Source organism: Balearica regulorum, chromosome 12 (genome assembly GCF_011004875.1).
Source record: "Balearica regulorum gibbericeps isolate bBalReg1 chromosome 12, bBalReg1.pri, whole genome shotgun sequence".
Classification (NCBI taxonomy): Eukaryota; Metazoa; Chordata; class Aves; order Gruiformes; family Gruidae; genus Balearica; species Balearica regulorum.
In genome coordinates this window covers 13322879-13349577 of record NC_046195.1, presented here as the reverse complement: position 1 = coordinate 13349577, position 26699 = coordinate 13322879, and the positions used below count along the sequence as shown (strand labels likewise).

The following is a 26699-nucleotide window of genomic DNA, read 5'->3' as shown; positions in this document are numbered from 1 at the left end:
ACACTGGGTAGAGTTCTAGTCCTTTGGCTGGAAGAACCAAGTACCCTACATTGACTTGTCTGGACTGTTGCATAGGAAGATGTAGCGTGCAGGATCAAGCAGAGGTATATTATTGTATACAATGCATACAACTAAATATCTGGATAAGGAACGTAGCAAATAGATTTTACAGCAGCAGTTTGTTTATTGCTTACGTACTGGCTGCCTGCAATGTAGTTTATCACACAGCTTTAAAAGATTATGGGGGGTTTTGCATGTGGCATTTTTATTTATGAGCTAAGGACATTGTGCACAAAACTGCTAGGCCTTTTCTTCTGAAAGAGCAAGTGACAGGGTTTGTTTCCAGAATCTGATTTTTGCATGCACTGGGCCTGATTCATTAATCACTTCCACTCGCTTCAGCCAGCAGAAACTTAGGCTGTGAGCCGCTGTGGTGGAAAATCCATCCAACACTGCAGAGTGGAGTGTTAGAGCAATTCAAGGTGCTAGCAAGCCTTGTTCTGGAAAAGGGCAGAAGCCAACTGGCACTCAAGAAGCTGTAGGTGTAGCAAACTGAAGAGTGGGAATGGCCAGTTCTCCCAGGAGATACACTGATTCAACGTATTTACTGGGCAACTTCCAGTGTCAGGCCTCCTAAGGAGAACATGTCATACTTCACAGTTGCCTGCTGCTGGCAGAAATCACAGGGCTGGCAGTGACATGAGCATCACCTGCTCTTGCCTGGGTATAATTCAACCCAAGGGAACTGCAGACCTCATCTTTTAAGGGGTATTTGTGTGAAAATTGATGTCTTTCTCCCAGAGCCAGAAGCAGATTAATCAAATACCCTACAGAAGAAGAAGAAGAAAAAAAAAAGCTTTTCCTTTAATTAGTTATCTACCTTCTCTCTTTCCTGGAATGGGATTATATGAATGTCACATTGTGCTGTAAGGTAGCCCTTCCCTTGCAAGGAGGTGACTCCTGACCATAAACCATCCTGAATTATCGTGTTTGTATACATGGTCTTTTGCTCAGTGATATCACAAAGTCCTGCATGAGCTGCACACCTTAGACTAAAACATCTGGGGTGACAGGCAGCAGCTGTTTAAACAGCACAGAGCATCACTACAAATCAGTTGAGCACAAGTCATGAAGTACGCTGTATGTGACTAGTTTTCATAAAACGTGTCTGTAAAAATAAAACGTGATTGCATCACAGTTACAGCAACTGTATTGCAAAAACTCTGGCTTTACATTCAATCATGGAAATGGTCTATGCCAGTGTACCTAAATACACATGCTTTTGCGTATAGATGTATAAAGACCTGGGCTTAGGCAAACAGAGGAAATACAAGGAGTAATTATCCAATTTAAGTTGAAAGGGACACAGGCAGTTAACCTCTTTGCTGATGTGAAGAGTGCCACTGTATCATTACTGATTACAAATAATCAGGAGCTCAGTTGAATGCTTCATCTGAAAGACAGCACCCCAAGGAAAAGCACTTGCTAGTTTAAGATGAGAACTGATTTTTTAATCCTCCAAAATGTGTAACTTTCCTAATAAATGGTATAAAACATTCTGAATCACAATTGGCACTATAATTTCAAAAGAAAATGTCCATTTGGGAAGCCTAAATTTGAGACCTCATGGTGTCATGCAGACTGAAATCTTTAAAAATGGTAATAATGATGGAAAGAAAATTATGCACAGGTTTTAAACAAGCAGCAGAATTTCTTAAACTTTAAAACATTGTTTGAATAAGTAAAATAGGATTAAAGACCAGACTCACATTACTACTGCAAGTTTTGTATCGAATATTCCGACCTTCACAGTTCCTGAAAAACAGAGTAAAAATGGTTACACTGCATAACAGCAAAACACACCCCTGCCTGTTTTATAGCTAATTATTCTGTTGAAAATTACATTTTTATTGCTACTGCCCTACCATAATTTGAACTTAAAATATAAGGTTTAAATACAAAGGGGATCTGGGGACTCAACAGGTTACACTGCTGTCTCTCTCCAGCAAAGAATGTGTGGCTTTCCCTGTAAGCCTAATTTATTGCAAACCTTATGAAAAATGCATTTATTTTGTGAAAAAGATTTCACAAGGCATCCCTAAGCCTGATCTATGCTGACTTCAGCAAAGCTACTTCTAATCCACGGGATGTAACCTAGAGGAAGAGAGAATCAGAATATCTAAGCAATCATTTAATCAAGCATAAGGCTAATGAGCATTAAGTGTTCTTTCTCCTATTTTGTTTAGGAAAGAAAAAAGAAGAGCCTCAAACCTTTCCTTTCTGCCAAAAAACAATGCAATACTTTTGAAGAACAGCATGTAATTTTACTGACTCAAAGACACATGAGCAGAATTCATAATTTTAAATGAATTATAATTCTCATGGACTCCATGCATTTCTAAGGTGCCCAATGTATGTGAATCCTGTAATCCAGGCAATTCAGGTTCTTAGCGAAGTCTGTTGTTAGTAGCTGAAATAACAGGCATATAATAAAGTCATGATTATTTACTCTGGTCTCAAATATAGGGATGTGTGGGTTTCACAGGTTTTTTTAGGGACACAGTTTGCCAAGCTTCTCAATAAATGATGGGCACTGTTGCACAGGGTGAGATATTCTTAAGAATGGAAAATCAAGCCCTTGAACTGAAAAGATATTTCAAATAACTTGGCAGGAAATTATATTTAGTGATGTCTCTAAAATTAGGAATAGTGTTTTGGAATAATCCCTTCACACCAAAAAGACCTACCTTACATTAAAGGGTGCATGAGTGTATAGCTGGTAATTTGCAGCTCAGACTAAATTTTCCGCTTTTTGCATGAAAATTGATTACAAATATTAAAAAATTCTTTAATATCTGTGAGGGATTGAAAAACATCATTTGAAAAGGAAAAAGCAATGGATGCCTGGTGCAAGAGTTCAACCAGCCCAGCTGAAGGTACAACTCTCCAAGCTCAAGATATTACATGTCTCAAATTTCCAATCTTTTGCAAGAATGATTGCATCACAACGTGCAAGTTAAAAATGTTTATGATACATACAAATGTGAAAACTTTGTTTCACAATTGTGCATTTCCTGGACATTACAACAACAATAAAACACAGAAAAAAAACCCTTTATAAACTACACATTTGTCAAGGTATGGAAAACACATGTTTTTCACAGGGGAGCGCATTAAAAATATTAATAAAACCACAGTGGAATTTATATTGCTACAATTTATTGAGCTCGTTTCACAGTCCCTACCACTGGTAGAATATCACGGCTTCTTGCTGGAAATATTACTTTGCTCAAAGATCTTTGTGCATTTTGCACTAAAAGAAACAGGCACTGTTTTAATTAATCACCTTTAGCTATGTATTTCATACAGTTTGCACTTAACTAGTGTATCATACTACAAGACTTCTTTAAGAAAAATTGACTTCCTGGGCGATATTGCATATTACATTTAGCTTAAAAAATCTCAACAAAATAGAAATTTAAACATAATCAGCATTTAAAAAAATGTTTAAGAATAATTCAAGTAAAGCAAGCTATTATGGACACCAACACAGATGCTTCTAAGCTGGTTGGGATCTCTTCTCGCCTGACTACAGGCCTATTGCATTACTCATACTTTTAGGATTGTAGCAAAAAGTCCTACATTAGTCCAGCTTTACTACTGAGGTAAATTGTTTTCACCACATATGCTGTTCTCTTCAAGCTACACTGAGGCTTATCCCCGAAAACATATGGCCACCAGGACCACTGCATAGAAAGAACTGGCGGAGGATAAGTTTCCTAACAGAAAGCAGCATTTGATACATCTAGATGTGGAGTAAGTCACTTGTTTTTTACTACAGGGAAGACATGGAGGAGCCTGCACTTGAACATTATTTCAAGCAATGTTCAAGTGCAGGCTAATTTGTATATAGGTAACTCACCATTCGCTTTATATTACGGTGACAGGGACTTCTCTCAGTATTTAACTGTGCTAAATAAATCATTCTTGTTATTCCACAAACATATTTGATAACACACTAAAGTTCTACCAGAGCTGAAGGCTCAGATATTTATCTAATGCATTACAAAAATATATTAAAAGTAGGATTTCATAACACTTGATCTGTACACAGCATTTGGTTCAAGAAACAGAACAATGCTTCTCTAGAGACACCATCAGAGGACAGGGAAATATGGCAGAGCTGCAGAAGAATAAATACACATAAGTATGTGGCTTACCTGCCATTTAAACACCTCCTCAGTGAGTAAGAGGCCCCCCCACCACAGGTCCGTGAGCAATCACTCCAGGCCCCCCAGGCATCCCAGGAGCCTTCCTTATCTTCATCAGAGCGGGTAATTCTAGAGGTCTGAAAAAAATGGAGAATGGAGAGGAGAAAAAAACCCAAACAATTGATTTGGTACATGTTTTACTGCTTGGCATTAACAGTACTGAGTATAGTACTTTGCTGCTTATTTACAGTAACTCAAATTGATTTACTATTTTAATATATAATAATTACATGAGAAAGGAAGCAGAGTCTTTGAAAATACAGCATATTTGATGCATTGTCTTCTGTCAATGGACTGCAATGTCCAAATGTGCTGTCATTCCCAACATATGTATGTCCAGTCTGCGTGGGAACTACACAATTGATCTCAAGCAGCCAGACTAGGCATCATGTTCTGAACAGGCTGCTGGGCTTCCCAAAACCCTAACCAAAGGAGTTTCATATCCAGGACTAATGAGGGAACAAAAGTCTCTTTTTATCTCCTCAAGCATGAGGAGGAATATTCTCTCAGGAGAATACTTTTTGGTTTATGATTTTCTCCATGAAGAAAGCATAGGAAAAACAAATTCAGGATTTCCCCAAGCATTTCTTTGACTTCACTACAATTGTTCAAGCAGCTGTTCCATTTACATCCTATTTTACTCCTCTGTCCCTGTAAAATTTCTCTCTTGAAAAAGCACGCAGAGATTTTTTTACAACAAAAAGTCAAACATAATGATCCCCTGAGAGTTGTCAGACATGATGGGCCTGTTATCATAAAGAAATTAAGATTTTTAGAACTCCAAATTACACCCAGACTGAGATGAAAACACCAATTTCTCTAATCACTGTGCTGTGGTGATAGAGTTTGAAAGTAAAGTATTGCAACATAATAATGTAATGGCTATTAACATCATCACAAATGAAAGTCATCTTGTACATAAAAATGAGGCAATGAGTCATTTATCTCAGGTGACAGAGAACATTGGCTGATATTTACTCTGCCCCAATACAATCGCCAATGAGAGGACATGAAGAGTTCATCCAAGCTTTACTGAAATAACTATTTATACAGACAATTTTTTATTCCCATTGACTTCAGTGGGCATCCTTGGATAAATAAAGGCACTACATTCACATTACTATTTTATTTTTGACACCATAGGCAGGCACAACTTAATCAAATGTTGTTTCAGAATCTTTACATCCCCTCCCAAAAAACAAGCACACAGAAACACCCAACGAAAGGGCTGTCAGCAAACATAAGGCGAGGAGATAAAAAAATTACTAAATAAACTGCATCCAAGTAAACATTTAAATCTTCATAAGTGCCAAAAAGAAAAAAAATGTCTAAAATGCTGATAAGATTTTCATGAATGACTAGATCCAGAGAAGCACAAGTGATTAGTATATATCCTAATAATAAACCGGATGAATACACTTTAGTAATCCATATTTTCTCTGAGAATTAGCTTAAGCTCATGAGAGCAGGACTCAGTCCTATTTTCTTCCAAAATGCCTCACAAAAGTTATTTAAAGGTGAGGGATGTGTAATTCAAATCTTATGGTACAAGGGGAAAGAAATACATAACTCTCCTTAAATTAACAGTACAGATCAAGTCAGCTCACCTTCAGCCATGAAGAAAGTTGACTCAGACAAAAGCCTATCAAGCTTGAAGTGGCAAACAATAAAAACAAAGCTGTGTTCCACATAGCACCATATAAGGAATATGACTCAATTCCATCCTGTGTAGGCAAAGGGATTTTCTCCTAAATATTATAGTAAAAAAAAATAAATAATTGTGTGCCACAGAACTTGTGAAAACTGGCCTGTTTCTGTGAATGAGCTGTTACACTTAGGATGCATTCACATCACAGTTGTAAGTACAACTATTGAACAAGCATCATTTTAGAAACTCAAATGGCAAATAGTTAAACTTGGCTACGCTTAAGCAGAACTAAGGACTACACAAACACATTTTAAAGGCGTTAATAAGAGTAGGCAGATGTAGTATAATAGTACTACTCCCCATAGTTAAGTGGCTAATAAACATCAGCAATTTCCAAACTTTTCCATTCCTTCCTCAAAAAGCTTGAGCTGGTAAAAAAAATTAATTGTTAATTAGAGGATAAGCTATCTCCATTTGAACAGTAAACTGCAGAAATTGGTCTAAACACATCAGTGGCTCCTTAACTTTCATGCTCCCCTAAGTTTACAAATTTTATAAATGCTTACTGTAGAGCTTTAAAAGTGTAGTTAGGCCTATCTACTGTTCCAGAAACGATAGAGCCCAGCTCTGCCAAGATCCCCGAGGAATTTTCTTGCTGGCGTTGGGTTTACTTTACATCAGAAGCCAACTCTGAAATGTCTGACACTGAAAATGGAACCAACTGCCTTCAATCTTGAACAAAAAGAGCTCGGCACTCCTCAACAAATCACTCAGCACATGAAAATAAGTCAAGATGAAGACCCACTTCTTTCAAATTTATGAGCGCAAAATTAAAGTTTGTCCTCTGTAATCCCAAGGCAAGTGATTGTTTTTTAATAAGTTGAGAAATGATTAAACTTATGATACTAAAAAAGCGATACGTGCCACTCTCTTTTAGAATAGCTAGTTTCTTTTGACAAAGCAGTGACAATGCCTAAAATAATCCTAACTTCATAATTGTATTAAAACCAGCCACATGGTATTAACAGACAGAATGTCATCTAAAGCCCTAAACAATGTCCAGTTGTTCACTTACCAAACCGCTTTGATAAAAGCCGTTGTTCTGAACTGTATCTAATTAAAAAGCTGTAAATACTAGGATGATCAAAGCAGAAGTTTATGCCAACAAAGCCTTCTTCAGAATCATTGACTAATTCAGTGCCCACAGTGTTGACTTAAACTCCAGCTAGTTCAAACTATTTGTCCCATGGGAAAGAGTTAAAAGCAGCTTGCACTGGCTTAGTAATTTACTAGCAAAATAATACTGATTTACTAGCTGTCTGGTTTCATAAACTCTACATATTACATTTGTCTACACCATGGTACCAAATTAAAGTAAAATAAAGAAAAGATCATCAACATCATGATTTAAACCAACAAAACCTTGGAAGCTCGTTTAGGAATTAAATCAAGAGCTAATTGCAATTGGGCACAAAAGGGTATTATTGTACCTCGGGATTGCATTCGTGGTTTGTTTCTTAACTTCAATTTTTCTTGTTTTTATTGTCTTCAGTCATAATTTAACATGGCTCAGCAGTGAAGCTTTGCTGAACCACATTAGAATGGAAGTGTTTTTCCTTTAGTGGTTTAATTTTGCAACAGATGAAGTGCAACATGTACATTAAGCATATTCATTGTAAAAGTATGTACCTACACATACATAAATGTGTGCATGTACACGCACATGTGCACCCATGATGTAACATGATCAAGTAAAGCCGCAAGTGCTGTAGTAAATCCAGATAAAATAATTTAAAACAGCTACAGACACAACCTGGGGATGATTTGTTGTTCTTTACATACAACTAGATGGCAAAAGGCATCACACTTCCAGTGGGTCCAGAGATGTTAGTGGGAGTTGTATCTGTTCCAAAAGCATCACACATGAACGCAGGGTTAGATGCAAGCATTGCATTCAAAGCAATATTGAAGAGTCCTTACAATGCTCTCTGCAGAAATAAATCCGGTTTATATGATAAAGGTAATTTCAAATATTTCGTCACAATATGTATCCAAGTTATAATTCATTTTGAAAGTAAAAAAAAGAATAAGTCATGACACTGCACATGGGCCTGGGCAAGGATCACCTGAATCAGGGGATGGGGGAAAATAAACTACAAGTTTTGAAGCACTTGGTGACACAGGCAGAGTCTCAAAGACTGAGATGACAATATGCCAAGGTTTCCTCAAGGTCTGAGGCCCAGTAACATACAATCCGAGTCTCTGCTGACAACCCTTAACTGACAGAGGCAGCCTTGTACACGGAGAATTTGACTGAAAGTATGGCACTGGCAGATTTGGATAGGGTGGGGGGAGAAGTTAGTGCCAGTTTCCCTTCTTCTATCCAGGGCTCTGTTTTGCCTCTGCCACATATGGGCACATACTGTAACACCAGGTTCTGCAAATGATTTGTGTGTGTTTTCAGGCCATACTTGCCTTGCAATGTACTACTCAAAGAAATAGAGTATAGCAGAAGTGGGCACTGAGGTAAAATAAATGAAATCCAGATGTTACCAGTACTGATGATGAATCTAAAACAAGGGGATTTTTTACTGTCACTTGTAACACCCAGTAAATAACAACAGCTACATTGACACACATTACAGAAATCAAACAGTGCTGTTATATAGAGAAAAATTATTATCTGGCCAAACTTTTGTTTGGCTGTTATGAAGGATGACATAATTGTCTTAAATTTGGTCATGCAGACTTCAAAGGAGATGTGGTGCCAGAGAATGAAGGTCAGTTTATGCAGTTTTATTATTCAGACATCCATTACATAAGGCTTGGATATGTAAATGTTTAGCATTCAGTGTAACAAAGATTCAGCTTCTCAACAGAAATGCTCTAATACCTTAAGTGTTTGTTTTCCAGAGTTTTTAACATACATTTCTGCTTTAAATACAAACACAAGCCAAGTATGCAGCATCTGACACAGGAGAATTACAGTAACAGAATGTGTAATGAAAGAAACATAGAGATCCAACACTCAGATTTATCTGCAAGGGTCCCCAAGCAACAGTCCCTCTGCCACGTACGTATCGCTACACGAAATACTCCAAATTCTGTCCTGTGATGTGTCCCTGAGCACCTCCCCAGAGCAGGGTGCTCAGCTCTGAAAAGTTCTTGAAGAGATTCAATGCAACCTCTGGCCAGCATCTACCAATGCAGACTGTGCCTAGGGCTCACAGATACAGAAAATTACCTACTCAAACAGGTTAGAGCAAGTGTGGCTCACAAAATAAGACTTTGCCATAACAAGTAAGGACTTGGTTATGCAGGAATATCTACCAATGTATCTGCTACTATGCCGACATCACTGCAACCCTGTGGATGAGTGCTCTTTGGTTTTTCTCATGGCTTCTTATCGAAGTGGTTAGTATTAATTTGAAAAGGCATGCCAAACTCCAAAAGAGAATCCCCAAAAGGAGTTACATTGGCACAGCTATATTATATTGCTATTTAATAACAGGTTGCATATAGCTAAATTTCTTCATACAGAATTTAGATTCTTCAGATTAAATTCATCCAAGTGAAAGAACCTATTGAAGGGTATAAACACCACTTCAGTCCCACTGAAGGCCTAAATTAAGCAATACCCAAAGCTCAGTACTGGCCCTTCTCCCAGGAGTGAATTTCATCCTTGATGGTATTTTGAAGAGAGATGAAGCATTTCCTTTTTATTGCTTCTTCCCACTCTCACAACCCATAAATACTATTAACACTATCCTGACTTTCAGAGTCTTCCAAAGCGCGAAGTTATGTTGCTGTTCACTAATCTCCATGCGCAGCACCGCACTATGCCATTTTCGCTCCTCGTACCTACAATGGCTCCAAAGAGAGGTAACGCATGGAATTATGGCACTGAGGGGAAAATATCCTGCCTGAGTAGCTCTGTGATGCATTTCCCAGATTCTTCTTTCCAGACACTACACTTGGTGGAAAAGGTATCATATTGCACCGTTGACTGTATCCATGGGCAGAGTGCATAACTGAAAGAACAAGTATTTACCTGCAGATAATCACTGGATGTGCTGTTCAGCCTCAGAACTGTGTCCTTCGCTTTTAACTCCAGCTGTTACGTCTATGGCTTTGGGACAAACTATACTAGAAATCTCTTTCCCTGCTAAGGTCACATACAAAAATGATTTACACCTCTATTTTGTACAACTTCAGTAAGGTGTAGAATGCAGATTACAGATTTAGGAAAAACTATTTCAGTTGTGGCAGCAACTAAATAGAAGAACACTCAAAACTTATTGCCAGACAAATAAGAATCATTAATGAGATCTTGCATTACCTGATTTTAGCAGAAAAACTTCCACTTGCTTCATTATGACAGATCTCAAGACATTTCCTGATATATTTCTACTATTGCTGGGTGCATTCTATATTACCTAATCGTGCACTGTATATGTCATTAAGTTTAATAAATCTTTTACTTATATGTACCAAAGTAAATTATGTTTTATTCTGTATGTTAAAAAGGACATTTCTGGAATTATAAAATCCTGCAGAAAAAACAATGCATCATTAGACTGATAAAAAACACCTGGGAGTAAATGCAGCTATTTTAAGCAGATGTTTAGAAGTAATTAGTTTTAATATGGCTAGCATTATTTCAGTCACATTAACCATTCCTTGCACTTGGCCTTGCCACAGTGTAGGGGTGTCCATGCACTACAAACTGACTGCAAAATGGAGTCTGTTCACCAGAATCTGGTAACAAAAAGAGCATTTCAGAAACACAAGGTGGTAAAGCTCAGTGACAGACCAGGAGAATCACCAGCAAGAAATGAGTCAAAAAGCAAATGATGGACTTATTCAGCTACATGAAAGAATACATCTGTGGGCTCAGATGTAGCTTAGAGCTCTCAGTATTGAATTCTGCAATATATTTTCATTCTACAGCAGTTTTGAATAAATTCAAATTCAAGTTTTGGAAAATAAAACATGGAAAAGAGTCACACACAGGAAATATTTACAGCGTAATTCATTTTGATACTAAACTGAAGGCGAATCCCAGCATGTTTTTCAGTATTATACTGCATCCAGATTTTCCATTGTACGTGTGTTGCAAAATTTCATATTGACAACGCAGGCCTGCACTGCAGGAGTTGTCAGGACAAAGTTGGAGGTTTTGGCAGGTGGAGCAGGGATACTTGAGGCTTTTGGCATCCAGAAAGGGATGAAATGTTGCTTGGCTGTTTGGCACCTATGAGCTAGCTGAGGCTTTTGGCACCAAAAGGAGTCTGTATCACCTCCTTCCTTCTTTGTGAGCAGTAACAGAGGGAACATGGAATTTGTGGGCATGGAGAAAGTATCGTGGCTCCTGCCCTAACAACTCCAAGCAGAAAGCAATGGCATGAGTATACTCAATTCCTGTGGTTATTTCTGCATCTACCAGCAGCTAAGGACAGCACCAACATGTTCCTGCTAAAAGGAATCAGCAGTGAAGTAGTTAAAGCATAATTAAGCTGCTATTTTTCAATTTCTGAGTTAACTACATTGTTCACATGAGTTTAAAAACACACGCATTCTAGTTTTACTCACTGCTGACAGGTCTTGATGACCTACACTGAAGTCCCAGGGTACATTTTCATTACATTGCTGACTTTTACAAGAGCAGCACTTGCCTCTGTCCTCTCCTCTGGATGATGGAAATCTGTTTTTTCTTGGGTGATATATTCCATAAATTACTATTTTGACAGATAAATGTCTAGCAAAGAGAAATCCTTTTTGAAACTCTGATAAGCTTGTCCCACAAATACACATCACTGACAATGCACTTGACAATCCAGCCTTAGTTGCCCAGGTTTTCATTCATGCTTGCCCAACTAGAGCCACATGAGCCCTGTATCTGCCTCATCGACAATGGTAAATATTATTCCATATTCACCAGTATTAGAGCATAGATAAGATCTTAGGTCCTGAGAACAGGGACGAAGGCTAATAACCAACTTTGACGATAACCAGTCAGGTAAGAAGTTCATGCTTTTCTACTGATTTTAGGTCCAATCATCCAGGACAGCTGACCAGAATCAAGAATATGAAAAACTTCTCCATGAGTTTCCAGTATTTCGTTGTCTTCCAAGATTTAAAAGTACACGTGAATACGTAGCTGGAAACACATAAATTTGAACTCTCAAAACATATCCATTCCTCTGACTGCCCCATCTGAAATGGAAACTACACTGAGAAATGTTTAACATCACTCCAATTCCCTCCATTTCTAAGTGGTCTGGAGAATTATAACTTAAAGGTTTGCACGTGTAGCTGGCAAATAACTCAAAAGCCACAGACCTTGGGAAACGGACACAGATCTGAAAGGGAGCATAACCAAGAAAGCAATATAAATTCTAGCACACACTGCCCACTTTCTCGGTAGCCAGCCTGAGGCAAGCACTTGCCAGGGCTTGGAAGAGAGATAAGGCAGAATTTTGAAATAAGCAAAAAAGGAAGGGAATGCTGTAAAAATATTATAAGAAACAAGATACTCCTTTTTAAAATGTCATCTATTATATTAACATTCCCAATGAAGGACTTAAAAGTTATATCCCAGTACATATAAAAACAATTTTAAAATTATAATCAATTAAACAGCTTTCTCCACAATATGCTATTATTAAATACACAGTCTTTCCATTTGGGTGTGCAAAGAAATCTTATTACAGACATAATGAGAACGTTTTCATTTTCACATGACAAATACAACACGCATTCTTAATACTTTTTGACTACAGCTTTTAACAATATGTATTGTTATGTCCATTTTACAAGTGAGAACCTAACCTCAGGAAGGAGAAGGGTATGGTGAGGGCATTGTGTGCGTAGCACAGCTGAGAATTACATCTCAGTGTCCAAAGTCAGATTTTAGTGCCTTTTATAGAGCTCTTCCATCTCCCATCTTGCAACCATAAACACTGTCCTTTCTACTATGTGTATCTACTATAGGTATAAATGGACGTTTTAACATGTTAAATATCTCTGGGCCTACTTACAAATCTGCACTAACAAAATTCCATATATTTCCTGGACTCCACAAAAGTAGTAAGAATTCATGCAAGCTTTACTGAATGCTTATTCAAAATTTGCACCTGGATACATGGGTTTTTCCACCTTCACACTGCACACCACATGTTCCTCATCCAGCATAAACAGTGTGATGGGTCAGCCAGAGTCCAATGTGCAGAACTCCTCAGGTGCATAATAGAAAAAGAGATTCCAATTTCTGGGAAATATATCTGGCATTATTTTTTTCCAAATTACCTGATTAAATATATTTGCAAGCATCCAAATAAAGGTGCTTTTAAAAACGTTACCATGTGATTTTTAAAACTGGTCTAAAAAGTTAAAAACTGCATCACTTCAGCACACGCAGTAGAAAGAAGAGCAACACCGATAAAAGGATGAGCGTTACATGCCTGTGACGAAGCAGAGGATTTCCATCAGCTTTCAAAGATCACACAGTGGCACATTGCTGCCACTGTCAAATGTGCAAAACCTTTCCTGGTGAGGTTTATTTTTGGTTTTTTTTTTCCATATTCCGATGCCATATGAAACTGCAAACATACTTCAGTGATTACATATTTTTGAATGCTTTTAAATCATGCTTTCCATGTAACAACCACTACAAAAGAAAAAATCCTAAACATTTCTCCTAAGGGTCAGGTGCCTATCGCAGACTGATCTCCTCTTGATAAAATACCTGTGCCAACTTATGACTTCCTCATTTCTTTCTTGGTCTGTTCATTTGATGGAGACTCAGTTGACAGCAGTTGAGGAAGTCATTTCAGGGTAAGGAAAGCTATGGCAGAAATGCTATGAATTACTGAAACTCTAGATTAAAATTAATCAACAAGGCAGTAAACTTACAGTTTACAAGTAGGAGAAGAGTGACGAGGGAGAGAAGAGGGTGGGAATTCTTGTTTTGCAGCCTACAAGTAAGCTGTAAGAACATGGAGACGGACAGATCCTGACACAAAGCCAGGAGTTGTTACCATAATCACCATCAAATTTCACTCCTGCTGATTTGTGGTGGTCCTGGTGGTATTTGCCCAAATTAACACTGCAAACTCTGAAGTATAAGAAAGGCCATTCTGCTTACATGACATGCACAAGCCATCTGAGCATACCTGGATCCTAGACCTTACAACAGATTGACATAATGGTAGCTACTTGTCCCACAACCTTATCAATTACTGTATTATGCTGAATTAGTTAAAGCGTTGATTTGCCAAGACTCTTGTGTACTAGATTTACAGATAGGTTATGGAAAAGTAAATAAAGACAAAGAGGGAATATGGACATTTAAAATTATTTACATTATATATGATTTACCTTACAGTTTATAAAACCATAAACGAGCTTTATCCCACCACAATGATAAATTATGTATTTAAAGCAATACCCTAAAAGCAATAACTTCAAAATACACAAGTCCTTTACATTTACATACAGTACCTCTCTACACATGCTTTTTAAAAAAAAAAAAACAAAACACTTTTTCTAGTCTAATTGGTCATAACAATCTTTCTTCCTTTAAGAATTTGTTTAGAGGATTTACTGTGAAAAAAAACCACTGAAACGAACCCTTTTTCTCAGAAAAAGACTTCAGCTCTAATTTTTAAGAGAGCCCCAATACATATCATATATTTTAAAAATTTGTTTAAAATAATTTCCCTGACTTGAGACACTGTCTGCCAAGTTCCAGCTAGAAGCAAAATTTTATGGCTAACTGCCAAACTTGTGAATAAAAGGAGTTTATAGGGGAAATACTGACAGAAGAATAAACTGTAGCAAGAGCAGCCAGTATAGAAAAGTCTTTCCTGTGCACTTTGTCTATCCATAATCTGCAATATTCATAACCCTGGATATTGGGACATTGCACTCCTGCCTGGCTCAATTTCATGCCAAGATCATCAGTAGTGCCAGACCGTTTGATGATTTAGTTATAGGTATTTATACCATATCACTCAGATGAGGCATCCAAACTTCTCATTCGTGAGCTAGAGATTCGACCCATGTCTCCTGACTCACCCTGCTATTTAATACTATATGTAGCACTTTTAATGGTAATATTTCTATAAAAGTAATGCAAAGCAGATCACAGAACACAAGCAGATACACCTGGCAACAGAACAAATGTCAAAAGGAAAAATATTAAAGCCACATTGCTAGCTGACAGCAATTATAAGAATCCTAGTTTTCCTTTCTATAAATGTAGAACAATTAAGTTTATCAATTTCAAATTTTAAAGGCATTATTTTATGTTGATGTATTTCTCACCCTGATTTTTAAAGCAGATATCACTTTGTGTAGAGCCATTTTAAATTAATATATTGAAGGAGAAGACTTATTAAGCCCATAACCGAAAAGCAGTCTGACTGAAGTTAATTATGCCCAAAGTAACTTTAAAACTTGTCAGCCTGATCGTGGTGCCTCTTTACTGTGGCATAAATCAAATTTAACAAGATGAATTTTCTTCTCAGAGAAAACAGTTCTTGCCCATTTAACCATGAGCTGATCTCTGAGTGATGTTAAGCAATGGTATAACTGATCCAAAATCAAAATATAATTTTAGTGTTTCTTTTTATTAGTCATGCTTAACTTAGAGAGAAATTTAACATTTAAGTTTGCTCAGCTTCACTGGCTCCAGCTGATTTCCTGCCCTTGAAGAACAGTTTCATTCATTGTTGTGAAGAGCTCACTTTTCACAAGGGTAGCCTGGCACAGAGATGTGGTGAACCCTCTATGGCGGGCACCTGCACTGGTGAAACGTATCTTTAAGCTGCTTCTGCTGCTGTTCTGTTACACATATAACTTTTGTTTGATCACTGGTTATTCACAGTAAAAAGCTTATACCAATTCCATCATCTCAAGCTTCCTCTAGTTGTGTTCTCATGTACAGCAAAATGCACATATTCTTCAGGAAGATTTTTTTTAGATAATTAAAAAGAACATTAAAATATCCTGCCTACATCTCATCTTGTAGAGGAACCCAATATGCAGAAGCTGCAAGCCAAAACATCTTCTGAGGGCAGATTTTTGTATATCACATTTGTACAGGTTAAAAAGACAGTGTTGCTGAGGAAAAACAACCTTCAAAATTAAGCTCCATGTGAGGAAAACACAGTTTCCCAGAAAGGTATTTTATGTGGGATTAAAAATGTAATATTCTCTTGTCATTGTTTTCCACTGACTCAAATAAAATATAATCCACTAAAACTCATTTGATATCTGGTGAATAGTTTCCCTTTTATTGATTTTCTACCTTCCAGCTTGGGGAGAAAAAAACTTGTCAAAGGAACAGTTGCAATGGCAGCACAAGTCTAGATCCAATTCCCAAAGAAGCAAAAGAAAAAAATGCCACTGACTTCAAATAAAGGAAGAGCCTAATTACCTGTGTGGGGTAAGGACATATATTTCCTCAAGCACAACTTGTTTTTTCTTCTGTGTCCAAGTTTCTGGTTTTTTAATTCTCCAAAGACAGAATTATCCAATCAATATTACTCGTGGTAGAAAAAGACAATTTAATCTATCTTGAGTTTGACTCTGACTTCACTCCAGATCTCTACTACTGTGTATGTTTAACTACAGTATCTTCAGTACTCGGCACAGGGTAACACGCCTGGATATGGAATATTAGCACGACTCTTTCCATATCTGTTCAGTGCCAGTGTTTCCTATTATCAGTCCAGTATTTTATGGTTATTGTATTAGCTTCCCAGCAGTACTTTCTCAAGTTCTGTAGCCTGAAACCTCCATTAACAGATGCTAAATACAATAGTTGTTTTTCACTTTTAAATCTTGCAAAAGCCCATAAAAATGAGTGGTCAGTTTGTCCAATTTTCTAAAGAAATTTTCCAAGATTTGAATGGGCAACATATAAAACCACTAAAAATACTCTTGGCAGCTCATTCATTTGGATTGTGTTCCTTCTGCCAAGCCAACTAATGAATAGCTTATTCCAAGATAGGACTTCCGCATGAATTTTTTGTAGTAAAGGTAAGAATATCTATTTATATAATTCCCTGGTTGCTTGTATTTGAAGGGTTTAGAGAAGGGAGGAGTTTGGGGGGGTTTATTATTATTAAAAGGGACATTAGCATTTGGACTTAAGGAAAATTTATGTAAATAAATTAACCAGCAAAGCTCCTTTTTTGTTTTTAATTGTGCCTTATACTCTGATAAATGAAAGATAACCAAAATATTACTGTTGGGCAGTTAGTGAATAAAGCTTGATTTAAAAGCCATTGAAATAGATGGAAAGTATCTCACTGACTTTGTTGGACTTTGTATAGGACCTGCAAGAACCACCTGAATTCCATGTCAGATCCAGTCAAACTGGAGACATGGATGTGATTTCCGACACATATGGGCAGATAAAGATCAAAGAAGAGAGGAAAAAACCTCCTACATACTTTTCCCAAATTTATTTCTTGTACCAGCCTCTATTTATCAGTGTTCTGCCTACAAAGGAGGTATTTGGTTGGAGTCTAGAACTACGCTTCTTCAAATATCCACAAAAAAAGAGCCACTTGAGAACAACATCCTTTTTTGGCCACAAGAAAAAGAAAACATCAGCTCTTGGTTGTCTGTTGAAGCCAAGTTGTGCCTCAGATGCCATGGATTCCCCACCCCCACCCCAAAAATAAGTTTCATTTGTTAGATAATAATTGTTTTACCCTTGTTGCAAAGAGTTGACAGTCACATTTCAGTTGTCAAAAGTCTCTTATCTCATCTCACTCCCCAGGTTAAATACAAAAATATTTGTGCTGATACTAAATGAGACTCTTGAGAACAATATGAGACTTCAAAGGATTCCCGACACACATATTTTAACTAAATAGCATTTTTTCAACATCTTTAGTCTAGAGAAGCTCTTTTTTTTGGCATGAAAGAGATATGTATTTTTTATGTCCTTTCATGTATTCTGTATACAAATTTATTTCAAAACTCCAAAATAACTTCCTGCTTGTTTGCACACTTCTTCCCCTGAAACACATAAAGCTAAAATAATTTCAGTGAAGCTTTCCAGGGGACCAATGAGCTAGGCAGTCTATAATGTACAGCTAACAGAATTTGTACTAGTTCACCCACTGCCAGATTCCAAACACTTTTGAATGTTCCACATTTTATGGCATTACTTCTCTTCTGAAAACATATCATCACGAAAAAGGAGGCTTGTTTTCCCTTAAAAAAAAATTTTGTTCTCACCATTTAGCAGTCAATTCAAAGATGACAATATAATCAGTTTACCATGTTTATGCTGCCGAGCACAAAGGGAGATCAGCACCCAGTATTTTCTTCCTCATTGATGCACTGCATCTAACTTACATGGATTTTCCATGTGTACCATTCAACTCTATTAAAAATTATCTGTGTAGCATCTCATTGGTTCAAAAATAAAGAACAATCTTTTAAGTCTCTGTAGACATGACAAATAGCTAATGGTAAAAGTATAAATTTGGCTTGTGATCTCATTCTCCTTTCCCCTTTGTGTGCTCAAAGCCACAGCAGCAGCTATATAAGAATAAAGGGAAAAATAAGGGAAATTCTCTAACTACAATGATAAGTAAATGCTGTTTTTTGGAAGGTTGTGCAATCCTGATCACCAAATACATTTAAGAACAAGCTAGACAAATATCCATCAGGAAAAGTGCACTTGGAGTTGATCCTGCCTTGAAGCAAAGGAATAGATCAGGGTTTCTTCCAGAGCCATTTTCTGTTTGATCTATACCAGAATGTTGAGGGAGGGGAGAAGGGCTAAGATTTAGCTACTCTGAAGAAGCAATCAGAATTCTGAAAACAAAAGTAAGGAAGCAAAGGCCTATCACTGTTTTAATCCATATGCCTTGCAGTGACTCATATTTTGCTTGGAGACAAGGTCCATCTCTCAGCTATCTGTTCTTTCCCAGATGTGTGTCCTGGTTTATGCCTGACAGAAGGAACTCTTCCAAAACACACTATTTCACAATATATTTCCCACTTTAGGCAGCATCCTTCAAATCATCTAATTACTGTTTTGCTCTACCCTTTTATCAAATCAGCATTGTGTTTCTTATTTAATATAAGATCAGCTTGGATAATTCAAACAAGACAATTCCATTTTCTTCTGGAGACTGGCTATATAAACCTGTTCCCAGTTGGTCTGTCTGGAAACAGATACATTGCATACCCAAAACCTATTTCTCCTTTGGGGCTTTTAATCTTGCTGATGAACTGTTCCTGCCCAATTTGGATCATTAACTTACACTCCCAAATCCTTATTTGCACTACAAACACCACCTATCATACACATGTATATTTTCTCATACTGTTGGTGACAATGCATTAACAGCTTTCTTTAGAACTACTCATAAAACTCTAGGAGACATCATTAACACAAATGACATCTACTGAGTCCAAATTAATCTTTCTTTTGCTCCACCTCAGTTTTCAGCATTTGTACATCGTCACAAAGTACAGTTGGGCTGCATTCTGTGTTGCACTTGAGAGCTACGTAGGTCACAGGCGAAGCAAAAGGAGTGAAGAGGGGTAACCATCTAACACTTGCCTATTTGCTAAATCTGAACTGCTGTAGGGGCCAATCCACTTCCTTTTTGACACCTCTTGTTACAGCAGGTCTCTGACCTTTCTGGAGGTTGCGTTACAACAGAGGTTCTCCTGAGTGTATGCTAGGCTTTGTATTTGTGCTGTACACAGTCATAGATCAATACCACTACTGAGCCAAAGACATTTTTCTCAGCCTTCTGCACTGCTTTTTTGGATGTCCTGGGGCACCAGGTGAAGCCCCACTCCTTTTATTTTTTTTCATTCAAGTAGTTTATTGATTTTGATCACTGTGTCTCCTTCCTCTTACACATCCATACTGCTAGAGGGACAGTTTTGTACATCTACACATTGTTGGTCTGGAACTTACAGTTATACAATCATAATTCATATTAGATGCCAATAAAGGGTTTTAAAAATATAACTGTGAAAACATGACAAGGATTTTAAATCTACTTTGTGTAATTTGGCTAAAGTTATCATGTTGCAAGGAGATCTATTCATAGGCAATCCTATGGGGGTTTTTTAGTCTAGTTCTCACTAGGGAATGTTTTGGAAGAAAAGTATAAAAAGACATTGTTTCCTTATTATATAATGCTCCTGACTTACGCCAAGAATATTCTCATCATAAGCATGTTCATAATCTCAAAGACTGACACAGCTATTGCATTACTTGTGTCTATACAAGTACAGCTTCTAAAAATATGATTCCTTGACAGTTTTTGAAAGGTGACTTACATATGATAAAAAAATCTGTGTTCTTGTGTTTGCATTTCTGATTTGTAAATCATATCCAGTAATTAAAAGCAGATCTCAAGTGTGTCTGCACAAGCACGAAATGAATACAAATCTCAGAGATGTATTAAAGGAAAATAGAACTTTGCTGATAGATAACTGTTTAGACACTACCAACAGTTTCCCCAGGTAAGAGAAAGTTCCTAAGTTAATAGTAAAGTGATCATGTTAAAAGAAATCTCTTCTAAATTTTTAACTATGAAAGTCTAATAAAGGATTGGCAAATAAAAGAGCATTGCAATGTACCATCACACCAAACATATTTTGATATAATGGCACAAACATAGCACCTGAATCAGCTAATAAATTCTCTTCTGGGAAACAGGAATAAAGCATCGATTTGCTGATTTGAAAAAGAGGACGGATATCTAGCCTGATCATCTACTCTGACCTCTTATAATGAGCAATATTCTTAATGCCTCACTGAGCAACATAACTCAGATATGTTACTCCTTACCAATTCTTCAGATGCAGAAAAATAAACACATCCTGAGCTGGACATAAGGGATACTTTTCAATTGCACAGCTAACATTTTTTATCATATCCCAAAACCCTAATTCAGGAAGAAAGCTAGTTAGTTCTTCCTGACTAAAAATCAAATCTCCCAGTACAGATACTGTGCATCTGGCTCTTAAATGCCATAGATTTTGCATTTACAGTTATGAACTCATTCAAATCTGCTCCTTAAAATAAGGTTGCAATAATGAGGCATTTTACTTAACTGACACAAATGTAGTGAAAGATTTTGATCTGTCAGTGCAAACCCTTTATACAAAGTGAGAGAGCTGACAATTTACCCAGAGAGCAAGGAAGTACTAAATAAAAAAGGCAGAAAAAAAATTACTTCCCTGTTTTTACAGCACTGAATTAAAATATTGTACTTGCCCACTATGCAGAATAGGAGGCTCATATGGTTTGATAGTGCTTGGCAAAGGACACTAACAGGACTTATGAGTACAGAGAACTGAATAGGATATTTAGGCAGCTAATACTTTCATCTAGAACGTGTGGCAGCTTCAGAGGACAATATTGTGTGCTTTATCTTTTGTCTTTAAAGGAATAATCTTTAAAATTGGAAGAAAACTTGTACAGTTTGAAGGCTAGTAACCTCACCAGCAGCAATGGTTGAGCACCCCGACTGACAAACATAGGGATTAGAGGAATATTTTGTGCTATACCTATTCTCCCATTTTAGTGAGCTGCTAGAGTAGAAGCGCTTTGTAAGAGAGAAAAACCTCTGCCTCCATCATGCTCCTGGCTGAGTCTCACTAAGAACTAAAAGGTAGTAAAACTTACACTGCTTCTTCAAAACTATTTTTCCATTCCTTGCAATGCAGAAACCTGTGCATGAAGGGAGTGTTTCAGATTTCACTCTTGCTGCAATAACTGCTCCCTCATTCAACTTTTAGGCCTGGCTGAGAAACTGGGAAGCATCTTCAGGAACAGGGCAGAGCACCCTTCGGCTGTGATCGTACCACACAGTGCTCTAGTAGCTCATCTGTGTCGGGCAGAGCCAAAACACCCGCTCAACACCAACTGTAAACTCAGCCTGTCATAATGTTAATCTCCCAAGTGAGAACAAGAATTGTATTTAAAAAAAACACACGATCCTCTCTGCCAAGCAATCCCTATAACTAGCCCAGTTATTCTGCATAAATCCCAGCAATGCTAGGGGAAAAATGCAGAAGACAGACTACGCCCTTCAGTAACTCAAAACCACAAAGCAAAGATATCCTGTTGTAACGTACGTGGTATTCCAGGATTATAATTTTTGCTTTGAGCCACCTTTCAACATACACCAAATGGAAGCAAAACTCATTCCAGAGTTTTACAAAGCCAGTTTTGTGTCTCTCACAATTACGTTTGAAACTATAATGACAGATTACAGGAAATGAACATATGGACAGGGTGATTTATAAACACTTTTAAACAATGTAACTTTTATCAGTTCTGCTACATCAATCACAAAGCTAGGAACAATTATGTTTTATATACAATACTCTCAAGAGTGGTCAGGACAGGATTTGCTGACAGTCTATCTTAAAAACCTAATTATAAATTGTATTCGCTTTCCGTGCCAATGTAACAATTCTATACAGATAAGGGAAATCATGCACTTTTCACAAACAGAAAAGCATAAGCATAGAACCGAGGAAAACTTTTCTATGTACACCAACAGAAAGGCAATCTGCTCAAATAAATCTGATGCCACAACTTTGATAACAGGTGCAGCTGGGAGGGTTCATCAGTTATAAAAAAACATTTCAGCATTTGCAAGGCATTTGATCTGGTACACACAATTTTAAATCAAGATTTATAAAATCAATAAAGCATGTGCTAAATGAATGTAAATGAGTGACAGATTTCAACTAACCCTTGCCAAGTAATCAAAGGGAATTGGGTATAATTACTAATTAATAAACAAAAACAGTAAGATAAGCACTAAGTAGCCAGTAAGAATAAGAAAATAATTACAACTGCTCTTACAGATGGTGAAACTCATTTTCAAATGCTCTCCACAATTCTGGTGGGCATATTTTTAAAAACTGTTGAAAAGCTGAAGGTCCAAGAAGTAGTAATAAAAACGGCCTAAGGGCTGAGACAATGTCTTACCTACAGAGCTTCACAAACAGTGAGAACATAGGATTATAGCATTCCAAATACCTTCCCCAAAACCAAATACCACTTACTGGAAGCCCATTTATATTCTATTAATTGTAGAAGGGTGTCACTGGAACCAATCATTGGAAGCTGAAATTGGACAAATTCAAATAAGACACTGGACACATTTTTAACACAGAGAACGACTGCCTGGTTTGATAGAGAGGTGAATTGGATGAATTAGATATACATAAGGTGACAAACATCATTTGATAATCCTTTCTCTTTCAACTTCTGTGAACATCTTAAGAATAGGGAAAAATCAAGTCTAATGTAACATTTTACCATGGGTATTCCTGAGAGCTAGAAAGAATCACTGAAGAAATAAAAGCTGCAACTAGGAATCTCGTTCCATAGGGACATCTGCAACACAAAGATGGATTATGAATAATCTAAAATGTATTTATAGATTATATTAGAATACATTGTACATATTCTGAAAATGTGCAAAAAAGCTCTCACCGCAGTGCACCATGAATGTGCAACCACTCACTTCTCAAATGTATTATCAGTCATTAACACTGGCAAAAAAATTCAGCATTGCAAGCTGGAAATGGGCTGAAATTCCAAGATACCATTGCATTAGTGCATAATTCAACATTCAAGGGGATCTAATAGCAAACTATACATTTTAAAAAATAAATGAAATTGAATCCTTGTATGCTTTGAACCTAATTATACAAGAGAGGTTGCCACACAAAACTATTTCTGTCATTATGGGACAATGGTTTCCATAATGGATCAGATTTTCTAAGACTAGAACTCAAAGGAGATTACATAGCTGTTTGAATTACTTCTCTGAGGGTGAGAACACGCAGTGCTTCCTACGGTCCATTCCACAAAGACCGTCACAGCTTGAACCATATGGTAACAACAAGCCTCCAGTACAGCAAAAGTGTTGGTCAATGGTTTACAGACCCCAAGGCTTCTTTCTAGACAACAGGAGTAATCAGAGGGTGAATCTACCAAGGTACCTCGTAAAAAGCAAAACATCATAGAGAAGAGGAGGACACAGCAAAAAAAAAACCACAACAAAACCCACAAGAATAAAAGGAAAAGAACGAGAATCTACAATTTAATTTATAGTTGACTCAGAGAAGCTCCCAAATCAAAAATCATAACTCCTGATTTCAGTGGAAGCTGAAATGGCTCTGTATTTCTGAACATGAGATCATTCATGTTGCAAACAAATAGTAAAAAAACCTGCTTGTACATGTACATATATATATAACAAAATCTACCCTTGCCATGAAACACGAAAACCCCATGATCTCAGTCTGAGTCATGTCAGACTCAGAAGAGAAAAAAAAATTTTCTTCAGGTAAATTCATTTTCAGCGTAGCATAAGTCTATTACTCTAATCATCATTACTAGCAACTTCTCACCAGGGGAACTACTGGGCCAATTAGATGGTAGAAAGTAGAAGAACAAAATTAACCATGCATCTACAATAGCAAGGAGACAGCATTATTTTAATGGAGCAGTAGAGGGCACCGATGCATAGTAAAGCTCAAATATTCTGGTGAAGACAAACTGACTATAGGTGATAACATACAGAAAGCATAAACTAGTATCTAGAACACAAGACCTGGGATCCAAGCTTCTACTTCCATGTCTAATGAGGAGCATCTACAAGCATTTGGATAAATAACTTTTTCTGACTCAGTTTCCCAACCAGTAAGTGAGGTTATGTGCAACTAATATTGACAACACTTAAAACAGGCTTGTTTTTCAAGAGTTATGAGAGAATGTAACATTCACCTAAGTAAACAGATAGCTGGAGAGAGTCAGGCTAATAACCTTTGAAAGATGCTACTTAGACACCAAATACTATCACTACAATATACTCTTCACAGCTAACATAGGTAAGTCCATACTACAAACGCATGCCTTATTCTATTTTAAATTATACTTTGAGTTTTACCACTTCAAATATTTGGTCAGTTCACAAGGTCTTGCACATCAGGGCATGAAAGCAAAGCGTATAGTACTTCCTTTGGAGAGCTGCCCAGGGTAGATAGGCCTCATTGCTTTTTCTCTTTTCCTGTCAGACATGTTCCAGCAACATCCTCTGCCTGTTCCAAGAAGCTGACCATCAACTAAAGGGAAAAATTTAACTCCAGGTGAAATGGCCAATAAACATATAGCTGGAGAAGATGAAATCTGAAGAAAGCTTTTATGAAATAAGTAATCTAGTTGGCAATCAAGAGCTTGGTTATAAACTTTAAAGAGCAAACTTCTTGTCTTCATTTTATATTTCTAAAGTCTGCTACCACACACAAAAAAAATTCAAAGTGCAAGAACAACTAGCAGTGGGGCAGTGTTTTCCATATTAACCATACACAAAAAAAAAAAGGTTAAAATATGGCAATATATTTAAGCAGGGAAGTGTCTAATAACCTACACAAAAAAGGGTGAGGAGGAAGACAGATGTTTCTTATTTTCTTTAAACTGTTTTCAACCTTTTTTATGTGCTTGTGTGGAAAAAAAAGCATTTATACTCCTATAATGTACAGCAACCTCCCACAGAGATTGGAATCCCACTGGAAATTTCTACCAGTTTATCTGCTACCCAGATTTCAGTTTCATGAACTTGATTCACTTTGGATTAATCTGCATTTTCTGAAAATGTATTATTCTGACATTCATTTTTCAGCACTCCAATCATGGACTGCTACCCTGCGCTCACCATGAGCAAGCTCGTACAACCCTGGAGCAGAGCTGTTGGGCTGTGAAGACACACTTCTCAGTTTTTTATATAGTGGTACAAAACCAGTTTATCCATAAATGAGGGTAGGCACACAAGCAGTTGTCACTAACTTTGTCATGAGGTCTCACCAGACTAGTGGGAAAGCAAGTAGACAGCAGAAAGATTTTTACATAGAGAAGTCCTGGCTGTTCTATTTTTTAGTCTTCACTATGCTGCTGGGTCAGGGGAAGACCTGATCCTAGCCCAAAAAAGGAGACTTCTCAAACAACATACTCAAAGGATAGCTATGTCTGCTCTCTGTCATCCACATCTTACTCTGCAATAGTAATGAGGTGAGAGAGATTTGCAGCCTCTTAGACCATCCTGCTTAACCCATCTGGGGGCCTTCGGCAAACAGCACATTTCTGGGCAAACTAATAAAGAATAAAGCACCATGACTGTCTTGCAAGATGGGGAAAACAACAACTGTTTTCTCTGTGTGAGGTAGGGGCTGTAATACCCTAATGACACTTTGCCTGGGAAAGGCTCAGTGAAAAAAGCCTCTACTAATCCTTCCTGTGATTGTGCTGTGAGCTACAGATCAGAGACTACATTGTTAAGTTAGTTTGCTGCATATTCTTTTCATTTGACAAAGGTAAACTAGTTCAAAAAGGTATTTGCTTTCTTACTCTGCATATGTCCAGAATATATTATCTTAGTCTCTGATCAAGAAATAAAGACACTGAAGAGCTGCATGAACGTGTGTATTAGTGAGGTGTATTAGTGAGTAAAGTAGCACTCCAGAATTAAATACTACTGGATGATTTTCCCTCTCAGATATTCTTTGATGGTACCAAAAGTCTTGCCTTTGTTTCCTTACTCTCTTGCATCAAAATTATTCTTGACAGAAGGAGAAGGCTGCCACACAGCCGTTGATTGGGAAGACTGTGTAGTCACTCAAAAGGCTGGACTATTGGCAAGTGTCACATAGCAGTATGGATAGACTCTTTCACAATTCAATTTAAAAAAAATTACCTTCTT

General features: G+C 37.2%; 1 protein-coding gene across 6 annotated transcripts in view; it reads right to left on the bottom strand.

Moving 5' to 3' along the window:
* The window catches only part of ADAMTSL3 (ADAMTS like 3), a 186723-nt gene that overhangs the window by 97021 nt on the left and 63003 nt on the right, over nt 1–26699 (bottom strand). For all 6 annotated transcript variants that reach the window (XM_075764065.1, XM_075764067.1, XM_075764062.1 and 3 more), the window contains 2 exons: nt 4221–4348; nt 1770–1815 (listed from right to left, as the gene is read on the bottom strand). In XM_075764065.1, the coding sequence (XP_075620180.1) occupies nt 1770–1815; nt 4221–4348 (174 nt within the window). The remainder of the gene's footprint in view (nt 1–1769; nt 1816–4220; nt 4349–26699) is intronic.